The following is a 23,380-nucleotide window of genomic DNA, read 5'->3' as shown; positions in this document are numbered from 1 at the left end:
GCCAATTTTGACAGTTAGGTTGACAGATTAAGCAGAATTAAACAGTCTGCTTCAGTTTAATAGCCAGCTATCTCATCCATCTGTTGGGGTTCACTGGGCTTCCTCTACAATGAATTTGCATGAACTTCATTTTAACTGAGCTGGAAACAAAATCAGTGACATTATCACACTTGGCTGCACTATCAAAAATATTAGCTTGCCTACCTACAGTCACTATCATTTAAGTGACTATGACAGGCAGAATACTTTTACTGCGTGGATCTTGGACATTTCTTCTTGAAAATACCATAGCCAAGATTATGTGGAATGGTACAACACAGAAAATAGATCCTTAAAAATTGCTTTCAGCAAAATAAAAAGTTAAGTCACTATCCTATGCATTAAAACAGGACAACTTTTGTGGCTCCACAACTCTAGCACAATGCCAGCAAAACTCATGTTCTGTATCCTTCACCTACCAAAGATTTCACAGTACTTAGGAAAAATTCCACAAGAGTCTGAAGATGGGCTGCTTCCAGCTGCTACTTAGTCATCTTGAAAACTGCATTAATTCTGCAGGGAGCTCTACTCTTCCACACTCATTACCACTCGCACAGCCTTTGCAGCACTCAGACTCTCTGGGGGACACCTGAAATTCAGCAGAGCTCCTCTCTTCATCATTGTTCCCCATTTAGAATATTTGTGAGATTGCTATGATAACTTCCCCACTTCAGGATTTTTTTTAGCAGCAGGATTTTTTTTTTTTACAATGGCATATCCTTGAAAAGTCAGAAGATTTCATGTCTATTGTATTTGCAGGGTGCCCTGATGAAGAAAGGAACGATGAATCTGACTCTATGTTCTCAGAAGGTTAATTTATTATTTTATGATACTGTATTATATTAAAGAATACTAAACTATAGTATACTAAAGAATACAGAAAGGATACTTACAGAAGGCTAAAAAGATAATAATGAAAACTCATGACCATCTCCAGAATCCCGACAAAGTTTGGCACTGATTGGCCATTAAGTCAAAACAATTCACACCAGAAACCAATGAAACAATCACCTGTTGGTAAACAATCTGCAACCACATTCCAGAGGAGCAAAACACAGGAGAAGCAAATGAGATAATTATTGTTTTCCTTTTTCTCTGAGGCTTCTCAGCTTCCCAGGAGAAAAATTCTGGGTGAAGGGACTTTTCCAGAGAATGTGAATGTGACACATGTCATCATTCATTTGCACCTTAGCTTAGGCAACCAGGAATAACATCGGAATGGGTGAGGAGATGGGGTGGGGGCTGTGGTGTTCCTGAATAAAAATAGTTATCAAGCCACACATGGGGCCACACATTGTCAACAAGAAACAAGTGGGCTATACAAGTATACGTGGAGCTACCAGAAGTAGTGCTTTAAGCTCATTTCAGCAACATTTCAAGTATTCTGGCAGTGTAAAACATGATGCATCATGCAGACATGACTTCACTGTTATTCACAATTGAAACAGGTCAGTGTCCAGACTGTCAAATATTTCAGCAATTTTGTGCATCACTCAAGTAGTCTTCGAGAACAAAAGCCCTTTTCATGATGTTTATCATGGAAGAATGCAACTTGCTGGGGTTGGAAACACAAAAAAAAGAAAAACAAAAGAAAACCCCAAAGCACCTCACACACACTGTCATCAGAATGGCACCAAAGAAACTGTCTCCTCTGTCAAATGAATGCCTTTGAGACTCCCCAGTCACACCACTGAATCTGTACCTGTTCCAACTCTGGTCCACATTAATAGTTTTCTTTCCCTTTATTTCCAACCCAAATCAAATCCGAATCAAAACCCAACTGGACAATGGGATGAAAACAAGTTCCAAGACAGGTTTGCTTTGCTTGTGGACTATTGTTTGACATGGCTTATGGACCCCACTGAGCTCATTCACCCCTGTGATCTCCAGAAAACTGCTAATGCTGCTATTTCACATGGGATCAGTAAAGTTTGTGAAAGTCAATCCCTAAACAGCCCTGTCTCACAACCTAGATACTTCTGCACACTACTCCCCCACATAGAATGCAACACTAAAAATGCATCTCCTCGTCAACACATACCTCAATGTTATCAAATTTAAACATTGAAATCGGGATTTAGCAAAAGAAATAATTTATTTTCTCCAACAGCAATCAAATGTATGCCATGCTCTACATGTTTTCCCTCCACAAGGTGTTAAATTCAGTATAAAACAGCAAAGCTTCTTAAGGAAACACTTTTTAAATGGTTTAGGCTATACTTGAAATCATCCACAAGGTATTGCTGTCATTGTCCCAGACACAGCCATCCCTGCCCTGCTTTCCATGCAGACCAGGGAACCAAAACCTCCCAGAAGCAGAGCAGCCCCATCCTTTATCACAAACGCCAGCAAAACTCGTGTTCTGCATCCTTCACCTTACCAAAGATTTCACAACACTTAGGAAAAATTCCGCAAGAGTCTGAAGAAGGGCTGCTTCCAGCTGCTACTTAGTCATCTTGAAAACTGCATTAATTCTGCAGGGAGCTCTGCTCTTTACGGTGGCACAGGCAGGTGAGCTCCTGGAGCTCTGTGGCCCCGCAGGGGCTGCGCTAGGTGGGAGCTCGGCCCCGTCCGAACCCATCCTGTGCGGCACCGCGCACCGGGCGGCGGCATTCTGCTTCTGCAGACACTGAAACTGCACGGCTGAGCTTATTTTTAACCATTTCAGAACACAAACCTTTTAGCTACCGTGCTCTGATTTCCCTAAGTTTCTTCACAAAAGCACTGGTGTCAAAAAGTCTGGGTTTAACACGCACTAAAACTCCATGGATGCATCAATTGTGGCGAAAGTAGCAAAGCCTTTCATGTTATCCAGCAAAGGACAGATGTTTCCATGTACTGCTGACTGATGCTGTCCAGCTACTTGTACAAAACTAAAAAAGCTGTTAAAATCTGGTTTCTAAGAAAAAAATAATTCTAACATACCACATTTCTGCATAATTTTATAATTTTCAAGTTAAGTCATTTTCTGTCCAAGTCTTGTGCAATTTTTCCAAGGAACACAGTGAGACAAACTTCTGTAACCACTTTTATGGCTTGTGAGAACTGCTTCCCAAAACCACTGTTATTATTCGTGGTGCCTAAGTTGTAAGGAGGAAACAACATTTCACCAGGATTTTTTTTTTTTCACGACTCAAGCAGTTTAAAAATTAACACTATTCAGGCCCTTTGAACATAGAGATTTTCAGATAACATCCGCTATGTTACTGATTTAGTTTCTTTCAAAAGGTAGCAGCAGCAATTTGTCTCATTCAGATGTTAAGCCATTTATTGGGGTTTTTTTGGTTTTTTTTTTTTAAGGAATGTGGAAGGACCAAAAATACACTCATTACACCTCAGAATTGACCAGGCTGCACATGGCAATTCCCTCCTGCTCCGAATTTCTCTTTTGTTCTTTTTCTTTTCTTGGTAGTTTTTTAACTCATCTTTCACACACACATACACCAATATACACTTTCCTTCTTAAAGGAGCTGATAGCCTCTTCTATATCAAATCTCTTCCCACTGCACTTTTGTTTTTTCTTTTAAAACTAGAGAAGTAATTTGGGCTACCCAAAGAGACACTCCTCTCACAGCAATACAAACACCCAAGGAACTCTGACTAGCCCGTTACCTCTAGCAACTAGGTGCATTTGCTAATTACTCCATCTTCCTTGGAGATGGAATTGAAAGCCCTTCTAGTAAAGGGGCAGAAGGGAGTTGAAGTCATCTGATAAGCACTGAGAGGCAGATAATGCAAATTCCAAAACTAGCTGCCAAAAAAAACCTGTGTTTCAGCCAAGCTTTTGAGAAATACTCCTCTCTCCATACATGCAACACTACATCTTTCTTAGAAAATTAAGAAAATGAAACTTTTTGGAAAAAAAAAAAAAAAAAAAAAAAAAAAAAAAAGCAGGCATGGCTTCAAGAGATAAGCAAGGCAATGATTAATAGCCTTATTTTTGAAAAAACATACCTGGCTTTTTTTTCTATGCTTTCACCCTAGCAGCCAAACTTCATGTTTTTATTTTAATATGAGTATGTAGGGTTTGTTCAAAGCTTTCAGCAGTTTTCTTAGATGTTTCATTCTCTATGAATTATTTATCATTTTTGGAGCAGTGTTTCAACAAAGCCAGAGAAAGATACATCAAGAGTCACAACAGCCAGCCAGTGCTACCAACACACAGACCACAGTTTAGACTTCTGAAAACTTGAGATAAACACACAGAGATCTGGCCCTCCTCAAAACACTAACAAAATGCCTAGAAAGACATACAAACCAATGAGAATAATTTTATTTTCTTTAATAGCTTTGAAAAGGTTAATGGCTAATTTCCTTCCTGTCATTTCAGTACTGCATTTCTCCAACTACTCCCCATTTGCTCGCAGGTCTCCAGAAAACATGGAATTTCTTCTTCCCGGCTGAAAATTTCTACCCATTAGTTCAGGGAGATGTAGTCCAGGGTCTCATTAAACTCCTCACTCCCATCACTGCCACGCCTCAAAGTGGTGCAGCAAAACTCTCACTCTATGTACAGCCAGCCTGACCTTCCTACAAGGACTACTCTTAAGACAAAATAAGGAATATTCTTGACCCAAAAAAAAGCCCAAACATCACATCAGGCTATATCCCTCAAGGGGCAACCTAAATTTTAAAACTCTTGCTCTCATTCCACAGAAATGTTTTTATAAAGTTCTCTTTAGGTATTGAAATAGTCTTTAAATGTCATAGCCTTTCAGACTCATTTGTATGAAAATAAAAAAAAAACCAAAACCAATAATACCAACAGACAAACAGACAAACAAACAAACGAAAAATAATGATTTCAATAACTCTGTATTTTCAGATGTGCACCTGTAGTCTTATGATGCTGCTTTTTTTAAGTACCCCTCAAAGCCACCACAAATCAGCCTTCTCAAATAAATCATTGCCTACCAGAGTGTTTTTAGCAGTGAGCAAATATTTTCTCACTTAATTCAATATCCACCTTTTCTTTCAAAGTAATTTACTTGCATTCAACACAAAAAATTTTCTACAAATTTCTACAATTAAAATTTGTAGAAAACAGTAATTTTAAAAAATCATCAGACTGGCTGTAGGATTTCCTCACATTCAAATATTTTTTTCTTAGCTGTGTTCTGTGGAAATTCAGTTTGCACAGAAGTGCACAAACGTTGTATCTTCAGTGGATGGAGGATCCGCACAATCACAGTCTGGTTTATGTAGAAACAGCTGTTCTAGGAAAAGCTAAGCAAGTAGCAAAGCTGGTTATGACTAATTTTAGCCTGCAAGAAAAAAAAACAGCTGTATGCAAGTTCAGGTTTGGGGATGTTAAAGGGATTTCCACACTGACAGATTTTCCTTCCGTATCTGTTGTTTGTACAACATTTTTCTGAATTCATGCAAACATAACATCTTTTCACACAGTCCCTTCATGTTTCTGCTGCTTATCACACTTAAAACCATTCACGGCTTTTTTATCTGTACCAGCAACTATTAATAAGTACTGTGCTTCTCAGATAATGCCAGAAAGAAACAAAAATATCCTTTTCATAAGGCAGCAGTTAAGGAAATACCCTGAAATTCCACAACTGCTATGAGTCTGTGATGCCTAGGAACTTTTAGCCAAACACAAAAAAATCTGGTTTTCCCTGTGTGTAAGGAAAAAAAAAATACAGAAAACTCCTTGTGTTTTCCCAGTCACTGAGTCAAAACTCTTTTTCATTCAAAAACCATCTTACAATACCCTTATATCTTACAAGTCTTTCATATATCTTACAATACAAGACCAATTCAACTGGTCTAATACAATTCAAGGTCCATTGTAGCTCAAATCTCCCATCTACTAAATAAGCCAAAGCACATTAGAGTTGGTGTTTGGGATCTCTACCCTAAAATATTTTCTGTAACACAAAAGAGTGATGTGAAGCAATCTATCTCTGAGTACAGTGTTGATACTACACACTACCAAAGCTCCACTACACCCCACACCAACTCCATCCTCACCTGCATGGCTTTGGTTACATCCTAGCTTGTTTCCTTCCCGGGCATGCTACCCCAAAAATGCCTGTGATGTGCAAAACATACAGAAATCAGACAGAGAATCTGCTGGCTTCTCCCTGCTCAGGCCAGTCAGGGCAGCTTTGTACATAAAAGTATCTCAACACTGTGTGCCAAAAAAACCCAAAAAGCCTTCTTCCTTTTAAAAAAAATCCAATTCACAACTCTAACTCAAAAAACGGGGCAGATCAGAGTGTCAAAATAATTCAGTGTGAGGCATTTTGCTATAAATTTAGTCTGTTTTGAAGAGCACCTCGTTTCATATTAGTATTTGTTAACAGCACAGACTTGCCTAAATGATCTTACTTCAAACCACAATTGGATAGTCTGCTGGTATGTGGAAGGCTGTGCCCTCAGGTGATTAATTAACTTGTTCCAAAAACTCAAATTATGGAACATTAGCAAATCCTAAACAAGTTTTTTTTTGAGAACATTATACTCCTCACACCATCTCAACTTTCTGAATGCCAAGTACTGTTTTTTCCCACCCACAAGCATTTTCATCAGCAGCCTGTTGCCATGGCAATCCTAGCAACTGCAGGACAAGTCTCTTAAAAAAGATTTCTGACAACAGCTGTATCTGCCAACTTAGCAGCACCTCTTGTCAATGGAACCACAAGTTGCAGAGAAACCCGTTATCCCCTAACAGCTTGCTTCAAACTGTGAGAGCTGCCTTTATTTCATAGAAGCACACATTGTCACATTCCAACACAACTAAACCACCAAAATATGTCTGTCCTGGTAGGCAAGTACGCTTTTGCAATCCATATTTGTGTACAGTGAGTTTTTAATAGAGATAAATGAAGAGGGGATACCTACAAAAATCCTCGAGGGCAGGCCTATGGAAATTACACGGGTGTTAGAAACCCTGCAAAATCTGCTTAGAGGTCTCATGTCCTGCAACCTTCACTTTCAACAAAGCTTTTTGGTGTCTTCTCCTCTATTTACAAGCTGCTACTCCTTCCTTCTTTTCAAAATCTTACACTAAGATACATAAGAGCAATCTGTCTCTGGAAATCAAACGAGATTTCCAGAGAAATCTGGAGATCAAGCTCTCCAAGCAGCAGCACTACTAATGAATGGTTTTCTATAGGTTAATGTCCTAATTCCCACCACCACAGCATGCACTCATACCCACATGTATTTTCTTTCTGTTGAGTACCAGTACTGCCTGCTGATGAAAAGACAGGAATTAAAATTCATGTTTTAATTACTCACTCCCATCTTCTCATATACTCCCTTCCCAGCAACTAAGCTGATCAGATTACTTATACCAAGTGTCCTGTGATATTCCACTGTCTTACTTTGGGCCGAATATATGGTTGCCAGTAAAATTCTGAGCTGGCATCTACTCACTCAGAGTGTTTACTGAAACTATTCATTCAGAAATTGGGAAAGGCCAGAATTGGCAGCTACCAGTTTCATCATAATATCAAAGAAAAAAGGTTTAGAAAGACTGGGGAATGCACCCAAGACCTTTGCAGGACATCTGTGAGAAATTAATCTTTTATTAACAGGGTTTTCTTCTTATTGCCCTGCCACTTCTGAAAGCAAATTAAGTTGCTGAAACCAAGAGCGAAAGGTATCGGGTCTGGAAAGCTACACAGAGAAAGCAAATAAAAAGGTACCTCAAGCAATAAAAACTATTAAAGATTTTCAAAAATAATTTTTATAAAATGGAAAAAATAAGCAAACACAACATTCCAGGGAATTGACAACAGATTTTCATCTAAGTAATCACATTTAGCAATGTCAATAGGACCACAGGGATGAGGCCAGGTACCTCAAGCAATAAAAACTATTAAAGATTTTAAAAAATAATTTTTTTAAATGGAAAAAATAAGTAAACACAACACTTCATGGAATTGACAACAGATTTTCATCTATGTAACCACATTTAGCAATGTCAGTAGGACCACAGGGATGAGGCCGTGCACAAGGGCTCTTGGAACCCCTTCTGTATGATAGATGGACAGAGAGAGCAAGCTGGACAGAAGCTTCCTGCCTCCTCTTCTGGCAACCTCTGCTCCCAAGCCATGGTCTAGTGCAGCATGGGCAGTGCCAGAGCCCATCCCTGAAGCCAGTGAAAGGTGTCCCTGAAAGGGAGAGTGACATTAGCAGACCTTGTCCAGGAGTCACCAGGGTACCTCAGAAGGGCTCAAAGATTTTTAAAGTCCTGTTGCCATCAGATCCTGAGCCTTTCATATTCAGTGCTGGCCAGGGGTAACAGGGCTCCTACTCCCACCTGCTATTCTCTCTTTGCACCAAAAGTTTGCACAGCACCCAGGCATTCAAGCAGCTCACAGGTGCACCTGAATTTATTGTGGGTTCTGTGACCAAGGAAGGTGTTTTTTTCCTCAGAAGGGGAAGAAGCAGAGGTACTTTGTTTCCTCAGCACCAGAAAGAACTTGGGTCAGACAGAAATAGACCTGAGGCAAATAATACTGTAAAAATCACTTCCCTAGCACATCCTGAACCATTTTTGACAAAACCATTTAATTTCTAGAGTATGTCCATGGCAACAGATCAGACAGTCCTTCCCAGCCTGCCCTGCTTTCAGTTAAACAGACTCCTCTGGGCAACACTGTGCTGGTATTTGGAAGCATCTGTTACACATCCTATCATCTAAATTCTTTAAAATTTGTTACTCACCTGGTCACACCTGTTTAAGTTCAGACCAGCTGGTATCTGCAGTGCCCAGAGCCTGTACTTCTCATCAACACTTGGACATTGCAAGTTTGGTGGAATTTAGATGTGTTTGGTCTATTCAGAATTTAAGATTTTCCACAGTCACCTAATGGTGCTTAATGAGATAACAGAAATCAGTGGAGATTAAGCAAACCTCCTGCAGAAATGTGCAGTGACAAATACTAGAATATAAGCATGCTGCAGAGATCAGAATCTTCCATACCACAGCCAGATGCCCTTCAGAGGAAGGAACTGAGAGAAATCTCTTACAGTGGCATCTGTCTAAAAGCTCAGTGACAAAACTTTAAGTAACAGAATAGATCTCTGCTGGCAACTTTTGTCTCTAAAGGCTGTAATTAAGAAGCAATATGGAAGACTTTCTTCATGACCAGCAATGTAATCTAATGTTTCCATGCCAAAGGACATGTCTAGACATTAACATTTTAAAGAGGAACTACTAGCCCTCTGGATCAGTCTCCTAATGCTGATGAGCAGCCCTTTCAGGTAATTTCCATCAGTGCTAACATGTCACACAAAGCCTACCATTTTCATCAGACAGAAGTTTTGAAATTAAATTACATTTCTTACCAACATTAGCTATCACTTATGAATCTCTTTATCAAGAGATGCAAACAGAACTTTGTAAATATATCATGTTAGCCAGTCTTTTCATTGCAATTTTTTTTAATTGTAGGTCACTTGAATGTGTGTCCCACATTATTCACTGTTTTAAAATGCATTCACGTTGCAGGTTTCAAAAAGAGAAAGATTCATTTATTACTATCATTTTGTATGTAGAACTGACATACAATTAAAAACTTTAATACTTTAATAAAACAGTTCCTGCCTATTCACTGCTGATCTCTTGCTGTACCAATATCTGTCTTCAGAACAGCCACCATAAATTTGGAAATTAAGGAAATTAGGAATTTAGAAATAAAAAGATAAAGAATGCCATTATGAAAATATAAGCATATGTCAAAATGGTATTTGTGGAATGGAATACAGATCTTATTTCTACACTTTCCTGTAATTATCCTGACAGAATTATGGGGGGGGGGGGGGGGGGAAGGATATGTTTTTTGGTGGGGGGGGGAATAATGCATTTGATGTTTTATCTCTCATAAAAATATATGCTAATGCTTCAAAAATATAATCCTCTAAAAACAATAGATCAAAGAATGTTTTGTGACTAGAAAAATACCAACACATTACACAGCAGCCTCACATTGCTTTTCTCTTAATGTGTTGCTACATTTTATTGACAGTGACATCTTAATATACATGACAAAGAAACGGCTCAGTCACAAAATAAATGTGCAGGTTTTATTTTGTTCCTTTTCCAAGAAGAATGTAGAAAGTCCTCTACCTACACACACAAAAAGTTCAGACATACCTTTTAATTTTGGCTTAGTTGCAATAGGCAAAACCACCAGTAGTTCACACACAAAACCAAAAGCTGCCATGATCCTTTTTATGCTTGTCACAGAACTGCTACTAAATATGTCCTTGTTGTCTTCTCAAGAATACTTTGTCCAGCACCTTCAACATTACAGGTTTTTAAAAGATCTTTTTTTAATTCTTGAGATGGAGCAAAGAACCACTTCTCTTAAAAAGCATTGCTATCTTGTTAAAGAAATCCCATCATGCATATTAGACGAAGAAAGAGAATTCAGCATTCTGTATATTACCATCTTATGGGATTTCCTGAGTGTTAAAGAAAACCAAAACAGTGCTTCCATTATTTCACTGAAGTATTAAGTGCAGCAAGACTGCTCACACAAAATAAACATTTTGTTTAGGAGAGCCAACAGTTCTTAAAGAGAACTTCAGAGAATATAACCTACAACATATCCAAAGATGAAGCAAGTACCTTGAAAAATGGTTGCATAGAATTAAAGCTTCTACATGCAGGTAAAAAAACAAACTCCACATATATACAAGCTACTTACCTTACTAAAACCAGGTTTGCCAAAAACTGCATTAGTCTGAGGACAAGCTCTTGTCAACACACAACTTGTTTTCAAGAAGTCATTACATCTCCTGGCATTCGAAGTGTGGAGAGAGCATACAAGTTATTAGCTGTCATTATTCATAGGTGCTTGATGGCTTATAACAGCGAAAAATTTAATCAAAACAGTTGCACTGCTGTTGAGACAAGTAATGCCCCACCTTAAGCTTTCAGTCTTTATAATTTTAGGTGCACTTGCAAGCCTGCTCTCATTTTCTTCCAAGAGTTAATGAATCAGATCAGGACAGGTAATGTACCTCAGAGAAATAGTTTGCAATGAACATTTTTTAACAGTTTAATTACCAGCTAGAAGTATGCAGATTTTACTTTTGAATCCTTCCTCACAAACATTAGTATGTATCTGGTATCCATTCTCTTTCTTTCCTAAATCAGAGGAGACAGCAGTTCTGGCACACTCCTCTTTACATGAAAACTTGGGGTTTGGGTTGGTTGAGAGAAGCATAGCTTCTCCTCTTATAACTTAGTGTCTGAACCATTGCAAAACAAGGTCAATTCCAGAAATATGGCTTTTGGTAGACAGCATTCTACCTGCAATTCAAAGGAAAAGATCCAGAGTTCAGAGCTGGAAAGAAAATGCCTGTGCAACTGAATATTTTCATAACCTTAGAAGCACACTCCTACACTCTGTACCCTACACTATTAAATAAAACCAACTTTGTGTGGGGTTCCCATTCTGTTTGTGACACAGCATCATGCAGGTGACAGGTTATGGCTGAGCCTGGGACCTTCCCTAGGGAGGTAACTAAAGGAGCCCAAGGGATCAGAGCCCAGCCATGCCAGACAGCATGGGTACAGTGAATGGAAAATCAGAGCTAAACCCAGTGTAAAGCAAGTAATGATTCCTTCTGCCAGAAGAGAGATGCTAAAAGCTCCAGAGCAAGAGTGGCTTCTAGATAAAAATAGTATATTTATTTACAAAAAAAAAAAACATAACAGGTACACATGTGCGAGGTCTTCTAGACTGGAAAACCTTTGTTGTTTTTTCGATTATATTTGTGCTAAGAAAGAACAAATACTATCACTGCTTGCATGGCTATAAACTACTTCTAGAGAGGCTCGGGGACATACAGCCATGAGACCTGCCAGTCATTTAATATGCACAACATGCTGCAAAGACACTGACAACTTGACAAAGTCACTGCACGGATGCCATCCCTGGTTGTGAATTCACACATCGCGTTCCCCTCGCTCCCAAACCTGAGACACACAGGCGTGGTTTATATTTAGAATCAGAAACACACACAATGGAGAGGAGCTCCTTGCTCTCCACTTAGGATCACTGACCACTGTCCACTATCCTAACATCCAGGGAACATCTGAGCCTTTCCACAGGATGATCCAAACTGGTGAAAAAATGCTGCTGTGCACTCTAGGAATGTTATAATACTGGCAAAATACTGATTTGAAAGCCAGCTATTTTAAAAATAAGACATGCTTAAGCACTGCCCAGGGCCTGTGCAATTAGGCTTTAACAGCTTAGAGCACTCATGTGCATGAGAACAACCCTTTCCCTGTGCTCTGATCCCTTGGATTAGGCTCAGAAACAGTTAATGCTTCCAGCTGAACGACAGATATACGCCCACCCAATAAATCACACAGATAAATTGGTAACTTATCTGTCCCATGATATTTTGTTCAAAGTTCATGGCTGCTCTCAGGAAAACAAACCACCAGCAAGTACCTGTTAAACCCAGCTCTTTATTTAATGAGCACTGCTAATGGCACACGTACTAGAATTTGCTCTCTGCTTTTATAAATAAATAAAAAAATTCTAACAGATGTATAAAGAAATTTTTAATAAAATTGGAGGTTGCAATATTGATCCTGCAAAATGATTATTGGGTTTTTAGGATAAATTCAAATTTCACTTAAGATATGACATCAGTATCCAGTTTTCACAGCCAGCAATATTATGAGATATATTGTACCTGCTTTTACATGTATAGATACCAATAAAGTTTCAGAGAAAAAAAGTAGTATGCAAATACTAAGAAGTCAAAACATGCCTTCTAGTAAGGAAAGCAACTTTCTTTTGCTTGGACATCATCAACATGAGTGAAAAGTGGTCAGAACTCCTAAGCAGTATTTAATGCCATTGATATTTTTATGATCCAGCCTGTTTTCCAACTAAAAAGAAATACCACTAAATAAATGTAGTAACTTTTTTATATCCTTAGAGTGGAAAGAGTAAATACATTAAAGCACAGAATATTTTTAAATTACTTTAATAAAACCAGTTTTTGATTATCAAATTACAGTTTAGTAGGACTGAATTTGGCAGAGATAACATTTAAAACAAATATTGTCAACTCAAAATGTAAAACAATAAATTATTTCCTAGAATGTATGCTCCCAGCATCAAAAGGAACACAAAATAAAAGTTTTTGTAACTATTTGTAACCTCTCTCTTTAACAATATTTTGCTGTGAGAAAGCTCACTTCTGCAAAACACACACACACACACAGATTTCCAGAACTGCATTCCCCAATGGGTATTTAACAGGGATAAATAGGAAACTAGAGTAAACTTCCACTACCAAGTTTGTAATGACCTCTTTGAAAAATTGAAATTTTTTTCTGCTATTTAACAGGGATAAATAGGAAACTAGAGTAAACTTCCACTATTAAGTTTGCAATGATCTCTTTGAAAAATTGAATTTTTTTTCTGTGTTTTTTTTTAACTTTTCTTTATGAATGTTATTTGTATTTGTTGGTTTCTTGTGATTACATTGTGAAAACCCCATTTATTTTCAAGACCAAGATGTGCAGAATGTATTGCTTGCCAGGGCCAGAAGAGGGAGCTCAAATTAGCACTTTCATTTATTAGGCTAAAGCAGCTTGTAACTGTAGAATTTAACAGTAAAGGTACTTTAAAAACATTAATTAGACGCTTTGATGCATTATGCATTTAAATTAAAGTGACAGCTTAGCCTCTCTGATTGGCATCTGAAATAATGGCAGTGTAGGTCAGAGTTAAAGCTAAAAGGCTCTCTTAAAACTGAACCTTCACACCACAGGTGATATCTGAACAAAACCCAAGGTGCTCTGCAGTAAATGCCTTCAAAATCACCTCTTTTCCTTTGCCCATGAGGCACACGGAGGCATTCTCTGCAATGGGAAACAAAGCTTTGTAGGCTTCTCCCAATTCTTGCTGTGAAGCCTCAGTAAGCACACCTCCTGTAAAGCCTGCAGGCCAAGAGACACCTCCCGGTATTTTTAAGAGCAATCTGACTTGCACCTCTCTGTTCTCAAAGCAGAATCAGTTAACTCAGACTCTGCTTTTGCCTCCTAAGCTGCGCTCTCTGCCAGTAATTCTGTACCAAGTTAGTGCTGTGCTGCTTTGCAGAATTAAACCACCACACATTCACTAAATTTTATATTTTCCTGTCCACTACCTTTAATACAACATATGTTGCCACAGCTGTGAATATGGACAAAGAATACAGAAGCACATCTCCCTGAGATGATTCAGCCTGTGTTGGATTAGACATGATGAATCTCTCGGATAAATAAGTTTGTACCAAACAGCATGCAATTATTGCTTTACATGCTATAAATAACATAACCATTTCCACTTAGGGTTTTCAGAATTTTAGTGTAATAATTGTTATGACAGTAACAGACAAACAGAACTGGGAGAATATCACCAGAGAAATCTGGGATAAAGTATACAAGCAAGATCCCTTCAAGTAGCTCGTAAGTGTGGAAGTGGGTTTGCAAGTGTACAGAATGTCATATTTTAAAAAAACATTTATATGATGGCAAGAATGGAGCCTACATAAGTGTGAGACAAGAAGGGTATGTTTGAATTTTATGTCAAAAAGATTAAATCAACAGAAAGGGGAAAAAGATTTAAAGAAAATATTAAAATGTCAATATTAACAGAACAAATCTCACCACATAAAATCCATAACTAAGATGAGTTTAAAGGACTCTACAAATAAAGAAGATGTATCATAAAAGTCTAGATATGACACATGTATTTTCTTTGCCCTCCTACAACCTAATACTTGAATACAAAGTTATTCTCTCAGACTTTACACTGTCAGTGCTTAAACCCTCAGACCTGCAACTCTCTAAATATTCCTCTCCATTTCCAAAGAAATATCTTTGTAACAGTTCTGGAGATTAGAAACACATTGATTAAAGAACCAATTTTATTACAATGAGATAATTAAAAATTAATTTCAGCAAAGGAACAAAAGAACAGAATAAATAAATGAATAAATACAGCTATGTGGGTAGGCACAGAGAAAAATTCTCAATACAATAATGAAAAATGTGCCAAATAATAAATATTTATTTATTAATATCATGGCTTCTTTGATGGCACTGGACTCCTCTCTTTCCGTTTAGCAGCCTTCTCCATTTTCAGCTGTAACAAAAAAAAAAAAAAAAAAACACCAGCAGCGGATCAAACACTGATTTGCAAATCGGCTAACAATGCAATATTAAATTTCTCCATCCAGTCACAAATTTACCAGGGTGGTACATGCAGTGGAGAAAGGTACACAACATCATTATCCCAACCCAGCGCTGCTCCCGTTGGCACCAGCAGACAAAGGAGCGCCTCCCATGCCGAAAGCAGGCTGCCTTATCTCTGCTAAGGGCAGCTCAGGTGTTTGAGTATCCCTCAAGGCCAGTGCGCCTCAGGAATGCCCAGGGTTTATCTCTGTCAATGAAAGGTGGAGCAGTTTTATTGCCGATGTCTAACAGACGCAGTTAGATGAGCCAGCACACTTAAACCATGCGGGAAGGGCTGAACCTTCATCCCAAAGACTCCCTGCCCACCCACAAGGCCATGACTTCCTCCTGTAAGATTTTTTCTACACAACAGGCTCTTGTAGCGTTGTAAAATTTATCAACACATACACATTTCATTCTGTCGGTTAGTAGTAAGACTATTTATCCAAACAGATATATCTGTTGGTTTTAGAGGCCACAATTTTTTCTCAAGTACTGTTACACTAGTGAATGAAATCATATTTAGAGCAATTATATAAAAGGGATGCAGAGACTTTTACATCTCATCTAACACATATGCTCCTATTAAAAATACAGGAAAAAAAGAATTCACATGCTTTTTCCCATCATAAAATAATACCAAAAGGAAACAAGACCTCATTGGGATGTCTACAAATTAACTTACTGCTAAGCAAATGTTGTTGATCTGCACAAAAATGCATTTTAAATCACCTTTCCCCCTTTGGAGGCTTGAGGTTTTTATCTAAAATTTCTACTACCTTTTCCAAAGAAAATAAAATCTCTGGGGGAAAAAGAAACTGAGAAATTTGAATTTGATGTTTTCTATTAACCAATGTAATATTTGTAACACCTGTCCATATTTTCTGATGATTTACAAAACAAAGAAAACTATTTTGAATTTCACAAGGCTAGAACAGCTTTCTCCATAACAAAAAATCTTCTTGCAAGCCAGCAAGAAAAATAGCAAAAGTTTAGATTTTAAAAGTTAATTATGCAACATTGCTTTACAAAAGAATTCATAAACAGTTGAGACATACTTCAGCTGAGATGGTGGAGCTAAAGGGCTAGTGTGAGAAAATAGGTATATAAATGTGAATAACCTACACCACGGGGCATTTAAACTAAAGATAGTGTGGTGGAGGAGGCTCCTCTAAGTGAGTGACACAGATCATCTAGGAAAGGCAGACCAAATTTAACCAAATTTAGACAGACAGTCATTAAAAAAAAAATTTAAAGAAATATTTTATAAGTGAGGTAGCAAACATACAGTCTTAAATGTCACAGGCGAGTTTCTGTGACTCTGTGTTGTTGGTTTTTTTCTGTCACATAGTAAAATGTTTTGATTTTTACCTCAATTAAAATCTGCCTGGTTAAGGTAAATGCCATCCCACACATGACCAACCACTGAAATCCTGTAGCAGCTCATAACTGGTTTTCAAAATTTATGTTAAGAAGCTAGCTGTCTCAGCAATTGAGAAGGAATTCTATAATGCATTTATATGCCACTTAAATCATACATTTATGGGGTTTAGATATACTCTTGTGAAAGAGTATTTAAATTAAGCAATAAATTAAGCAAGTTAAGTGACTTGCCCGTTCTTGATAGCGTTTTTCAAAGTAAGCCATGTCATCAGCTTCGGATTGTTTTCCATGAGAAACTTGCCCTGTGGCACTTGAACTACCTGAAAAACAAAATATAAACAGAAAACAAAACCCCCTTTTTTATTAAATTAATTTTATTAAATTTTATTAAATTTTTTGTTAAATTATTTTCATAAAAATAAATTACCTTTTTTTTATAAAAATAAATTATTATTTTTATTAAACCCCTTTTTCATTAATGATACTCCATTAGATATGTTTTACATTTGGCAAAACCCATTTAAAATTGGAACTCACCTTTATAGGCAAGTACAAGACCCAGCATTTGGGACCAAAGAGAAACATTTTTAGTCTAGGCTTGCACCTACTATAAATTGTTTTAACGGAGTTCAACTGTTATATTAATTGGTACATTTTTGTACTAAATAAGGGACATAAAATAAGTGCAAGTGACCCATAATCCCACATGGAAAAAGCTTTCTGGCAGAAGGCACTTTCATGGGATTGCATTGAATACGTACAACCCATTCAGATATGATGAGTTTCTAAGAGGAATTAGGAATTTTAAAAACTGATGCAATGAATACATGACATCATTGATGGGAAAGATAACAAGCACTAAAAAAAAAATAATAATTTCAGGTAAAAAACTCATCACAAGCAAAAATAATAAGCATTAAGTTATTCTAAGCATTTGAACTACATGAATGTTGCACTAACTTATCACATAGCAAAGCTTCAATATTCATTTTAATGCTCTGAGCATCCTTCAATTCATTAATAAAATCAATTCATTATATATTAAGTTCTTTTTGTATAACTGTATTATTCTACTTATACATCACCTGCTATTTGTGGCATGGTTTGAGCGGAGCTCGAAGGCCCCTGAAATGCTTTTAGAAATGGATGATCCATGCTAGTAATGGGGGCTTCTAAAAGTTCAGCAGAAGGAGCACCTGTCAGAAAATAAGGTGAATGGAAACAATAATTAACTCCAGGAGATACAGTCCTAATACACATGCTGGGGTCAAAACAAGGTTACAGATTCATATCTACAACTCTCAGCACAGACCCCATAAACTGGAATTAACAAAGGCATTACAAGGATGACTTCAAAAGCATTGAAAAGCTTTGTTTCTTCAATTACTACAGTAATGTTTTAGTTTCTAAACTTCAGACAAATCCAGGAATCCAGATCAGAATTTTAAAAACAAATAATGCATATGTGACAATAATAGATAAAACAGTGTTTCAGGACAAAACACGTGCGATACTAAATGACACAAAATTACAGAGCAGAAAAAACATCAAGACCAAGTAACATGTCTGTTAAAAAGTTCTACCAATTACCTCTTTTTTTTTTTTTTTACGCTGAACAGCTATTAGCCTTTCAGTTTGGAAACAAAAGTGCTGTAAATATATAACAAAGAAATAGCTGGACAGTATTAGGCTAAAGGACGAACATGAATAGAACCTGGAAGTACTAGGTTACAGGAAAGCTACAGGTTCTCTCTAAAGGATATGCTGCCATTCAAGCAGAAGCAACTGGGTTGAACATCAGAATTGTTGAAAAAGAGTTTTTTTATCAACTTACTACGGTGAGTAGGACAATGTGATCCCTTAAACCTTGAGGACAGCTGGAAAGGAACAGTCTTTCTGCAGTTCTACCCCTATTCCTCCAAATTGCCTTCAAACTTTGAAACTATATTTTGATTTATTACTTTTCAAAACTTAGGTGGAGAATTAAAATTTCAGCTGCACATACCTATTCCACTGTCATCCAGCCTCATGTAGCCCTCTGCTAGTGAGCTGAAACCAGTCAGTCCTCCCATGGCAGCGTAAGGAACATCCTGCCCCACGGGCTTTCCTTGGGCCAAGCGCTCCTCTTTGGTTTCCACAACGGTTTCGTGAGCGTAAGCTGGCTGACCACACACACAGGTAAAGCTGCTATGAAAACCTGAGCACTTGGAACCTAAGAAACAAATAAATAAGAGAAATGGCAATGGGATTTAAGCATCCAGCTGTATGAAAAGCCTGTATGAAAGAGAAAGGATGACTCCTGGGATTAGATCATTAGTCAGAGGATCTTACTGAGCCAAGTTTCAAGTACCTCTGAGGATGGAGATTCCACCTCTCCGAGCAGCCTGAAACAATGCTGGATCAGAAATTTCTTTGTGTATTCTAACTGTATTTCCTATGTTGCAACTTGTGTTCATTGTCACTAACAGCACACCTATCCATCCACTTACAATGAATAAAAAGAAAAGTTCTGAACCTAGGTAAAGCTGACAACCTGCCAGCATTTTGGCACCATTGCCTCCAAAGGTGTATAGCATGTATCAGTGCTGCAGGGCTAAGAAACTTCATATCACAATTTGTTACACAAATCACAATTTAAATATCTTTTCAAATTAGCAACATTTTCTCAGTAGCAAATAGAGACTGTGGAAGCAACAAAATGGGCTCTACACAGGAGTATCATTAGACTGACTTTCAGGGGTTTTTTAAGCTTACACAGTCAGAGGATTGAATTGAAATAGTTATACAAATGTTATATGACATTCAGAGTAAAGTGACCTGTCTGCCCTAGCTACATCTAAAACTGTCATCAAAGCCCCTCTGGAGCAATGATGCGACCAAGAAATTGAGGAAGTGATGTTGCAAATGTTTCATTATACAAATCACCCTGCTCCCAGCTCCCAGTTCATTTTGTGGAGCACCATGAAAAATTTCTTTAAGTCTTTCATAATATGTTGATCACATTCTTGAAAATGTTAAAGGTTTTTTCATATTATTTTGAGCACTCCTCAGTAACAGAACTCTATGTTTGGACACAGAATACAGTATATGCAACATAAACAGAACAACAAGCAGTTAAGTTTTTCATTTATAACTTATCTGTCATCTTAGATTTATCAACACTGGACAAGACTAATTCCATTACATTAAAACAAAAGAAGTCCAAAATAGAAGCAATTCTTGGCACTTCACTGCAAAATCTGTGAAGCCCTCAGAAGTGTCTGGTATTTTTGAGAAACACTAAGCAAAAGGCATTATATATATTAATATTGAAAACACTGCATTCTGTGCATTCAGTCTGAATTATCCAGCTGCACATCTAAGATTTTCACATTACTTAGTGCAAATTCTTGAAAGGCTGTCATGTAGATATTTTAAGGTTTATTCTGTGGGATACGATTCTTAACCAGCAAAAGCTGTTTACAATTTTATTTTCTGTACAAAATAGAGGCATTCCATGAAAGAAATTTAATAACAATACAGAACTCCAGGAAAAAAAGCCTTCATCTTACGTAATTTGAGGTTTCAAACTAAAACATCTTTAGGCATTATTTCCTGCTGTTAATAATTACTGTTGTTTCATAACATTAACCTCAAACAAATGTAGCAAAGAACTTCCTCTTCATCCCTTCTCTAAGATCTTGCTGAAATTCCACTCCCATTTGCATTTCTAGACCCACAATCTCTATGGCCATGAACAGAGTGCTAGCAACAGAATTATTTGGGAACAGAGTACTACTTCCTGTTGACTTGAGAAAAGACATAAAAATATATTAATGTTCCAGTCAGCTAGGCAATAGAGGAATGGAGATCAATGCTTCTGTCTCCCAAAGTACCAAGTTCAGGTAGAAAAGGCACATGCATGCAGCTCAAATGACAAACTGCAAACAGGATGCTTTCATACTGTCTGTCTCCATAAGCACCTATCTGAAGCACTCAGAGATTTAAACTCCTTCACAGGACCTGGGGAAACTAAGGATGTTGTTCTAAACCCTCCTGTGCAAAACGTGATGTCTTCCTTCCCGCTTCTCATTCTCTCCCGAGGATGAAAACACGCACTGGAGGCAAGAGCAGCACACACCAAATACCCTGAGCAGAGCACAGATCCCTCCTGCTGCTCCTGCTGAGTTTCCTGGCCAAGGAGGGACTCACAGGAGTTGCAGGGAAAGCCGGGCGCAGCGCTGTGCTGGTCAGGGAAGTGCTTGCAGCGGCAGCGGACGGGCTGCGTGCCGTTCAGGGGCACCAAGTGGAAGGACTGGCACGGGCAGCGCCTCACTCTGCAGGGCACGCTGATGGGGCGCTCCTTGGGAAGCACCTCGTAGTCTGTTTTGTGCTGTTTATACCTAAAACAGGAGAAGTAATGGCTTTTATGACTTTCTTGGTATTTATCAGAAAACTACCTGAAAGGCTTGCTATTCACAAGCTTTGTTTTTGAAGTAGCTTTAATTGTACAATTTACTCTTAATAGTGAAATTTCAATTAAATGCATATTAGCAGGTGGTTTTACATCTGTTCATTACATAAATATCACATATCATCATTTTGAGAGCACTACCAGAATCAATCTACTCATGTCTTGCAGCTGAATTTACTGAGGCTAGAAAATAATTTTGGTTTCAAAAATATATTGACATCTGCACGTACAACCAGTTCTTACTATTTAAAACCCGATTTTCTCAACCCTTAAACCTTAAATAAATTTGCCAATGTGTTGCTGTAATGTGTCTAGGAATATTTCACATTTTCCTGATTTTTAAAAATACTAAAGTGTAAAAGGAGGGAAGCTACCCACCGGTGGGTGCAAAAGCACAGTGTCTCTGGTCCCACAAGTTTACAGTCCATGCCAGTTGGTGATCTCCAGCTCACATACAGCCTGTTCTGTAGCCGAGCTGGTAATACTTTTCTTTTGTACTCCTCGTATTCCTCAGGAGTAAAGAGCTTTCCTCCATCATCATCACCTACAATTCTGTATGCATGGCATAAAAAAAAGCCATAAGAAAATGAAGACAATAAAAGTAGATTTCTCAGATATAAAATATGTATATTCTAACAGAACTTTATCTGTAAATACAAAAGAAATCTTGTATTTCATATTACTCTTCTAATAATTGAACAGAACTATAGCTGGTTTTTAGAGAATATTTTTTTGAATAATGCTCTTTTTAAAAAATTGTTCTGATGGACTGAAAACCAGTTCTAAGAGAGAAGAAAAAAATTAACACAGCAAACTGAAGAAGCATGTAACCAGCCAGCTCTGCCTCAGACTTCTTGACTGACCTCTGGCAAGTCACTTCACCCATCTACACCAAGCAGTACTGCAAATTTGTGCCAGGAGATTAATCTTAGTCTAGTCTGATTATTCAGCTGCAAGCAGGTAACCTCACTGCCATCAAAGAACAAGCAACACATCCAAGTTGTCTTCTGATTTGCAAGAAGACTATGTTAGTTTCTGCAGCTGAAGTTAGTGGGGGCTGTATCCCTCAATTAAGCTATCACTATGTTCAAATTCAAAGTCACTGCATAGCTGGAACTCTGGAGCAGAATCCAAATTCTGCATTTATGGAAATAATTAGGGACAATAAATAAAATATGTCAAATACGATTGAGAATTAACTGCAGCACTTACCTATGCTAAAAGTGATTTTATTAATGTCTGCAAGTACTTCAGTTATTATTTATTGGATATGCTAAAATATGCTGAACGAGTGATTCTTTGTCAAATATTCTGTGGATTTGTGCACTGCCAGCACTGTACAGCATCAGATTAATGTGCCAACACAACGCTATCTTTTGCGTGTCAGCCCAGCCAACACCCACTGAATCACTGCACATCTTATGTAAGAAATACCACTGTGCCCTCCTCTGGTGTTTTACTCAAGGTTTTCCTGAACTAAATTAAGATCTCATCTCATCACAATGACTGTGTTTATTTTTGTTCAGCCTTTTGAGACGACTGCTGACAAGACTAGCAAAGACACGCAGCAGTGTAAGGGATCTATACAATGCAAAACTTTGAACTCATGATGCACAGAATTCCTTGTACTCTGAAAGCGCAGTACGGCTGGCAGATTATCAAATAATGGTTTGGACTGGACGGGACCTTAAAGACCACCTAATTCCAGCGCCCCTGCCGTGGGCAGGGATGCCGCTGGTAGACCAGACGGCCTCTCACAGCGCATCTCGCGCTGCCCTGGATGCGAGGGACGATTCGTGACTTCGCCGCTGACAGCCGCGGCTTGCAGCCCGTCCTCACCGGGGCACACCAGCCTCGGCACCTCCGGCTGCGACAGTCAGCGGCGGGCGGCCCGTGGGGCTCAACGAAGCCGCCGCACGCCCCGAAGCGGCCAGTTCAGGAGGGCCGGAGGCGGGCATCCCTCCGGGAGGAATCCCGGGCCGCGGCCGGCTGCGGGGGATGCGGCACGGCTGGAAACGCCCGGCCCCCGCCCCAGCGACCCCAGCGCGCCGCCTGTGCGCTCACCGCCGGTACTCCGCGTACTCCTCCAGGGCCTCCGCGTCCACCCGCAGCCGCTCCATGCCCGCCGGGCCGCCCGGGGCACGGCGCTGGGAACGGGCACGGCCCCGGCCGCGCCGGGCGGCCCCGCGCACGGAGAGCGGCAGGCGGGAGGCGCCGGGGCAGGCGGGGCAAAGGCGGAGGAGAGGCGGGGGGCAGGCAGGGGGGAGGGGGGGGGCAGAGG

General features: G+C 38.8%; 1 protein-coding gene across 1 annotated transcript; it reads right to left on the bottom strand.

Annotated features, from left to right (window-relative positions):
• Positions 1-15,111: 15,111 nt before the first annotated feature.
• On the bottom strand, positions 15,112-23,219 carry FAM221A (family with sequence similarity 221 member A). The gene is made up of 7 exons (XM_041411545.1): positions 23,164-23,219; positions 21,478-21,651; positions 20,838-21,028; positions 18,652-18,858; positions 17,732-17,842; positions 16,878-16,966; positions 15,112-15,174 (listed from the first exon to the last, which is right to left on the bottom strand). Exons 1-7 carry the CDS (start codon positions 23,217-23,219, stop codon positions 15,112-15,114), a joined length of 891 nt encoding a protein of 296 aa, XP_041267479.1.
• Between the last annotated feature and the right edge of the window lie 161 nt (positions 23,220-23,380).

This window comes from Onychostruthus taczanowskii, unplaced genomic scaffold (genome assembly GCF_017590055.1).
Source record: "Onychostruthus taczanowskii isolate IOZ18803 unplaced genomic scaffold, ASM1759005v1 scaffold36, whole genome shotgun sequence".
In the NCBI taxonomy this organism is placed as follows: domain Eukaryota; kingdom Metazoa; phylum Chordata; class Aves; order Passeriformes; family Passeridae; genus Onychostruthus; species Onychostruthus taczanowskii.
Note: the sequence above shows the minus strand (reverse complement) of the source record. Positions and strands in the feature narration are given on the sequence as shown.

Coding starts and splice junctions, on each gene's coding strand:
- FAM221A (XM_041411545.1), bottom strand. CDS start 23,219: ATGGAGCGGCTGCGGGTGGACGCGGAGGCCCTGGAGGAGTACGCGGAG. Junction 21,029..21,477: donor CTGTGCTTTTGCACCCACCG/GTGGGTAGCTTC, acceptor CTCCTGTTTTAG/GTATAAACAGCACAAAACAG. Junction 18,859..20,837: donor CGGCTTTCCCTGCAACTCCT/GTGAGTCCCTCC, acceptor TTTGTTTCTTAG/GTTCCAAGTGCTCAGGTTTT.